This window comes from Perna viridis, chromosome 3, assembly GCF_037379345.1.
Source record: "Perna viridis isolate PV_CMFRI_1.1 ecotype Kerala chromosome 3, ASM3737934v1, whole genome shotgun sequence".
Lineage (NCBI taxonomy): Eukaryota > Metazoa > Mollusca > Bivalvia > Mytilida > Mytilidae > Perna > Perna viridis.
Genome location: NC_142447.1, coordinates 58,856,102 through 58,863,210, shown reverse-complemented (window position 1 = coordinate 58,863,210; position 7,109 = coordinate 58,856,102). Strand labels below are relative to the sequence as shown.

Here is a 7,109-nt window from a genome sequence, read left to right as displayed (position 1 = left end):
TAGTGATGACTTCAATCCTGTAACAACTGAAGGGATGTTTCCACAGATGAAAGGAAAGTTAGTTTTCATACAATTGAGGAAAACTGTTGTTTTCACGTGATTTAATACAAAGTAAGTACAAAAACATATTTTCCATATCGGTCCTAAACATATGTATCCATTTGCTTTAAAACACATGAAAACCTTAGTTTGAAGAGGCGTGGTTTCCCTTATTCTTTTTTTGTTGTTGTTGTTTTGGTTTATTTTTATATCTTTTTGGCGGAGCCGGTACGTTATAACATAATATTTTCATAAAAAATAAAGAAAAGAGACACACATGTGAAACATTCAATGTTTTTCTTTGATCTAAATCATTCAACACAAAACAAATATTAACATTTGAATTCCCATTGGAATATTCGCCATTTCCATTCTCGTTATATTTACAATTTAAATGACTTTGTACATATACAAAACTGATAAGATTGATCGTACCACATTTTGATTATAAAAACAATTTTATATCAATTGCTTTTTAAATACTAAAACAAATGTATTCAACAATTAAATGAATTGAACACTATTTTTGTTCTTTGATGTACATTATAACATCAGATTAATGATTATAAGACGTTATACCACATTCTCTAATCTCTTTGGATAAATATATATACTGTCCTAACATGTAATATTAAATGTACAAAATATGCACCATATGCTGAAGATTTGTAAAATATACATCTCAAACACTCATAAGAAATATCTACGCACAAAAAAAACTGCGCCTAAATTACTTAGACAACAAACTATCTTTAATCATCATGAGTATGTGGTATGATGTATAAGTATGTGGTGTGATGTATGAGTATGTTTTATGATATTCCCGACTTGCGGACCAACATTTTGTCAACATTTATCTCCCTTTTGGAGCAGGTGCCTATTCGGAACACGTAAGGTTTTCCATCCGATATCGACGATACTTTAGAAAATCTCCAAAGTCAAAAGGATATTTCTCGTTCTGCTGACCCCACCATAATTTTTCTTTACCCGGGATACAAATGAAAATCACCCTTATGTAACCTACCAACAAAATGAAACACCCTGTAAATTTTAGAAACACCGTTGTGTTTGTCTGCTGGGGATTCTATTTTCACTCGAGTTACCTCTTTTTTTCTGCACCCGAATCCGAACATCGATTTTGTACATATTTGTATGTATCATTGAACTCCTACTGTTCTGAAATCAAAGGTATGAACTGTTGTCTTTAATGTGTGAAAATTACAATTAACTGTAATACACCGAGGTTTTGCACGATAAAGCAATTCTACAAGGAAGTTGAGGCTATAACACAAAAACATTAACTTCATATAATGCTTTTAAAATAGGTTTTGTATTTTGTATGCCAGAGCAGTTTTATTCTAATAGGGTTTTGTAGATAAATGTTTTAGTAAGAGTTGTTTTTATCTTGAGATGTTTTGTTGTATTCCATCTCTGATATATACAATACTTCACGACAAAATTTCTTTCAATTTTTCCCAGAACAACGTGTTACCAAATTCATCTCTAGGATATTCAATGTAAGATTGCGTTTGCACTAATTCAAGGACATTAAGCGGTAATTCATTCGTCGGAACCTGATGCAAGAAAACAAGAAACAAGATGTTTTCCTTATTTCTCGAATAAATGCTTTCTACTTTTGCCATATTGAATTCAAACATACACCAGTAAGATTTGATGTAATTCGGAGACATGATTACAATCACTTTACGGCTATCGTGAATTGCTGATGTAATGTTTTCTGCTATTTCCCTTCCTGGTAAAAAGTCTCTTTTATGAATACATAATTTCATTCCTGCGTCATGTTCAAGTTTCTTAAGAAGAATGTGATGTACAAATGCTCGATCACCATCCTCGTAGGAAATAAAAGCATCGTAACTATAGATCTTTTCCACGGCGATATGTTCGTCTGGACTCTTGGTAAATCTTATTTTGATCATATAATACATATAACGGAGCTTCCATCTATTCCTATAGGCCAATCCTAATGATAACACCGTGATAAACAATATACAGAATGCGACAACTGTCATAATTAAAGGGATATAAGATGTACAGTTTTTCTCTAGAGTTTCATACATTCTAACTGGTTTCCCTAATGACAGTGTTTCACCATTTGATTGCTTACATGTGTACGTTTTACCATTGAAGAGATGAACATTTGTAGTACCCAGCCATTTAATGAATTTTATAGTTTCACATGTGCATTTAAGATTGTTATCACTCAGATCAACTGTTATATTTGAGGTTTTAGTCGCTATATTGTCTAATTGTTTCCTTGTTGATTCTGATAAATATTGTAATCTGTTTTTGGACAAATCAAGGTATGACATCAAGGTCATGTGATCCAGATCAAAATGTACATCTTCAAGCATATTATTTGCAAGGTTAAGGTATGTTATTGATTTCTGTTCTCTAAAGAATAGTTTTGGTAAATATGGTATTCGATTTCATGCCATATTTATTCTTTCAACCTTTTGAATGTGTTGCAGTATATTTCCTTGTACGTCTTCTGGGAAAATGAATCCTAAAAGATTGCCCTCGATATTTAACACTTCAAGATTTGGGACACTTTGAAAAAACACTATTGAAACATTTGAACAGAAATTGTATGATAAATCCATATATTTTGCATTATGGAAGATCAACACAGGACCTATCCATGCAAAAAATAAATTATTACCACCGTCGAAGTGTTCGATTTTATTCTCTGATACATTAAAAGCAGGTATCGCATACCGAAGTCGACAATTTCTATAAATGATCATCTTTAGGTTTTCGGGGATGTTGATCCTGATATTCTGCTCTAAGTGACTGTATTGCGTTAACAATCTCTTCTTGGTGGAAAAGTTTTCCTCTTGTTGTCGATCACATGTTTCATTTGGAAAATTTGGGTTGTGCGGTTTAAAAAGATTAGATGCGTTTATGATCTCAAATTGCATATTTTGCAATTCGAAAAGATATTCACCATATGAAAACTGATTATCTGATATTGCCAACATTTTTATAGTAGCCGGTAAATATTGTATTGCTCCCGTTTCTATTAGTTGTACTCGATTACTTTCTATATGAATTTCTGTAATGTTAGTCCTGTTCAAAGGTCTAAGTGTTTCAGCAAAAATTTCTGTATTCAGAACGAAAGGTTTATAAATTTGGTTAGCCTTCAAATTTTTAATGGCGGTATAGGGGAGGTCTTGACTAATATTTGTTAAACCGGAGAATCTAAGACACATGTTATTGGACACATCCAACGTTGAAAGTGACGTCATCATGCGGATCGAACCTTTGTATATTGTGTTTATTTGACATTTTGATATGTCTAAATACTCAACGGCTGCCAAGTGTTTAAATAGAGTAGGAGTTATTGTATTCATACGACACTTGCCGGATAATCCCGATACATCTAACATCTTTATGTTGCTTAGAAATTGTGGCAGTTTTGAATGTTTATTATCTAACAGTAAGTCGGCTTTCAGTACGGTTAATGGTGGCATTTTATGAGAACTTAGTCGTGTTATATTAATATTAGTATGTTTAATATCAAGGAACGTTAGAGAAGGTAAATTTGCAAAAGCATCTTCATTACATACAGTTATTTTATTGTTGTTCAGTTTAAGCTCAGATAGATGTTTTAAACCAACGAATGATTCCTTCATTACCTTTTTTATTTTGTTGAACGATAGATCCAGAATTCTCAGATATGTGTTTTGTACAAAATGTCTTTCTTCAATTTGAGCTATTTCATTATGGCTCAAATCAACTGTAGTGACATTGCATGGAAACTTTGGAATATTTACCAGATCACTGTGGGAACATTGAACAAAAGTTGACAAATCGGAGCATCTGCATTGTATTGCGAAGGAACATCGTCGAGCTGTAATTCTAGTCACGCAAGAAGATAATCCCATGAAGCATATAACTAAGAGTTTTGTTAAGAAAGACATTTTTGATTCTGAAATACAAACAAATGCATCCTCAAAGTGACCGAGTTTTGATCAATAAAACCAAGCCTCGAACTGATACAGTTTTGTTGAATTGTCTTTTTTGAAGAAGTTTCTTTTCAATGACTGATAAAAACGAACTCGTTTCACAAAGCACTAGTTAGACTTACGAACAATGAAATCCTTAACAAATCAATGGGACTAGTCTTGCCTAAACTGTGTGAAACGATGTCGTTTCTATCAGGTACATATGTTATCCATAGCTAGTTAACTTGAATTTTACTCTAGATAGTGTTGTTTCTCATGATACAAGACAACGGTGTAAGTTTAACTAAGTCGCGTAGAGTTGCTTCCATGTGAAAATTAAATCATTACATTGAAATTAACTCGGTTGATATCCAGTTGTATATATGTATACATATACGTGCATAAAAAATCGATGCACGATCTTACATGCAAAGCAATGCAAAACTTTTGTTGCAATATGAGGTAAGTAATTCTAAGAATTGTACTGAATTTTGTGAGTGAAAAAGCTTGCAAGGTCAGCTTTATAGATTATTAGATTAACTTACTCTCTTTCTATTCGACAGAAACTCCATAAATTAAGTTTTAGACGCCATCGTAGTACATAATATTTGTGGTGTTTCTAGCTCAAAGGAGAAAGGACAATTATCCTACCAACTTCCTCTTGATTGAAGTTTTAACATAAAATGCAGATAACATCTGTTCATGATTTGACTAACGTTAAGGTATTTACAAAAAAGCGAAACAATTATTTGTTCAATAACCTGTTAAAGATTTCCGTTTATTTATTTATTTATGATTAGTATATTGATTTATTAGAATATAGAAGCACATGGGTGAAATTAGACTTTGATCAGTGACAATATGAAAGATTAGGAATGCGGAGAGTTATTTTGGTGGAATTGAATTGGGGATTTTTTTTTAATCTGAAATGGAAAACCAAGCAATCATGTATTCCATCGGTTAAAATAAATTGGTTCCAAAACTTTAAAAATACATTAGTGCAGATGCAGCTCTGATTTTTTGTTTTGGTTACCTGTTTATATCAATATGTCTTTATTTCCTTTTCACTTTTTCACTTCTTTTCAGAGTTTGAAGCTAAATCATAGATTAAATGGTCAAACAACAGACGTTACAGATGCAAGGACTGCTAAAATGTGTTTTAAATTATTTTATTTTCTCCATCTGCTCTCTGTTGCTCTTATTTTTCGTTCTAATTATTCACTACAGTGCAGCAAACAAAAAATCTCTCTATTAATACTCTTCTCTTTAATGTCCTCACTAATTTCGATCTATCTTTGCATCATATTTGTGATAAAACAAAGTTGTAAACTTAGTGAGTACTTCTATTGTGGAAAACTAAACGGTTTCAGAGAGTTTTCTATTTTGTACAACCGATTTAACACTTGTTAATTTTTGCATTGTGTTTTTTAAAGTCAAACTTTCTGTTGGTTTTCTATAGACACTTTGTAGTATTTAGTTATTCAATTATAATTGATATACATAATATACGAATTTAGGACAGTTCAAGATATATCTCAAGATGTATGATTTATCAGTAATAGTCTGTGTTACGATGAGAGTATAGGAATAAAATGATAGAAAGAGATTATATTGGAAATCGACAGTCCATATCGGTAAAACAAACCATGGTGACGACTGTAGAACTGTTAGAGTGACAAAATTTGTATATAGCAACATATCCTTATTAAAGAAGTCGCTGAGCCTTGCCTAGAAAATAGATGAAATCAATGGAATATTCAGCGAAGCGTTTGATATAGATACAAACTCCACATTATCTGGAAGAGCTGGAAAGTTATTTTAAGGAAGGATAGCACAGTTGAGAGTGGAGAAATTATAGTAGTCGCGGCGTTTATCATAGTTTATTTGAAAGACTAATCAAGGGCACCACGGTTATAGTGGTAATCAAAAGAATGTAATCTAGGGACAAAGACCTGACATGGAAAACAGACGTACACAACAAAGAACATAAAGTAACTAAAATAATACATACAAAGTAACAAAAGCAAAGAGCAACTCGGACTAAAACTTGGAGCATGGACCAGGTGCACCGGTAGGGTATGCCTCCTCCGCTTCGCTTTTCTAGAAACACCCGCCGAGTTCCTTATAAAAAGTCAAGTCCGGGTTAGTCGAAAGAGGTAAGAAAATTATGACACATCGAACAAATCAGTTTTCATGGTGCAGATGGATACATCGTAACGATCCACGGTTTCATGATGACGAGCAACATAACTTGTTCCAGAAGTCTAGCGCGATACAAAAAGTCTGTGTAGTTTCGGCAATCTCTGGCATAACGTATGAGTTGTGATATGAACACTCCATACACAGCCGCTGAAGGGATGTTGCCACACATGAAAGGAAAGTTGACAATACTGAATGAAAAGTCATCACGTTTGTCCTAAAGTTTGGCCAATAGTTTTCCCTTACCATCGATTTCTAAGTGTAAGTTAAGATATGAGGCTTACATCACAATGTCTGTAGTATTGTTTAGATCTCAAGTTCTTCGGGGGTAGATCTGATGTATTATATCCCCGAAATTAGGATTGTTTAAAGATAATGCGTCATCTATATAGCGGAAACTAAAATTAAAGGATCTAGCTAAACGATGTTCTTTCAGCTATAAAGTCAGCCTCATAAGAGTGCAGGAATAGGTCAGCAAGTAGAGGAGCACAATTTGTTCCCATTTGAATGCCGACCGTTTGTTGAAAAATGTGTCCACCACTCTGGACAAAAATGTTGTCGATTAAAAATTCCGGCAATATGTAAACATCTTCTATATATTTGGAAGATGATTTCGAATTATTTCTGACAAAGTAAACGGAATCTCTACCAAGAACTATATATTTGTATCTATGTGTACCATTTTTTGGCGGAAAAAACAACGATGTATAATGTTTTAAATCGGGATTTTAACTGAGTATGGGGAATAGAAGTATACAGTGTTGAAAAATCACAGGTTTTAATGCTATTATATTCTGATAATATTCTTGAACTGATGGTCTCCAGAAGATCTTCCGAATTTGTCAGGATCCACATTGAATTAATACCACTATGGGAGTAACAAGTGTTGTGATAGGACTGCAGACC

At 33.1% G+C, this 7,109-nt stretch overlaps 2 protein-coding genes across 2 annotated transcripts; both read right to left on the bottom strand.

Moving 5' to 3' along the window:
• Positions 1-404: 404 nt before the first annotated feature.
• Positions 405-2,411, bottom strand: LOC148623128 (toll-like receptor 4). The gene has a single exon (XM_088573664.1). The coding sequence runs from the start codon at positions 2,409-2,411 to the stop codon at positions 1,488-1,490; it is 924 nt and encodes a 307-aa protein (XP_088429790.1). The 3' UTR covers positions 405-1,487.
• A 75-nt stretch (positions 2,412-2,486) lies between these two features.
• On the bottom strand, positions 2,487-4,710 carry LOC148623127 (toll-like receptor 4). The gene is made up of 2 exons (XM_088573663.1): positions 4,550-4,710; positions 2,487-3,988 (listed from the first exon to the last, which is right to left on the bottom strand). The coding sequence occupies exon 2, from the start codon at positions 3,978-3,980 to the stop codon at positions 2,487-2,489; it is 1,494 nt and encodes a 497-aa protein (XP_088429789.1). The 5' UTR covers positions 3,981-3,988; positions 4,550-4,710.
• Between the last annotated feature and the right edge of the window lie 2,399 nt (positions 4,711-7,109).

Excerpts from the sequence above, each read along its gene's own strand:
- LOC148623128 (XM_088573664.1), bottom strand. The coding sequence starts at position 2,411 with ATGCTTGAAGATGTACATTTTGATCTGGATCACATGACCTTGATGTCA.
- LOC148623127 (XM_088573663.1), bottom strand. The coding sequence starts at position 3,980 with ATGTCTTTCTTAACAAAACTCTTAGTTATATGCTTCATGGGATTATCT.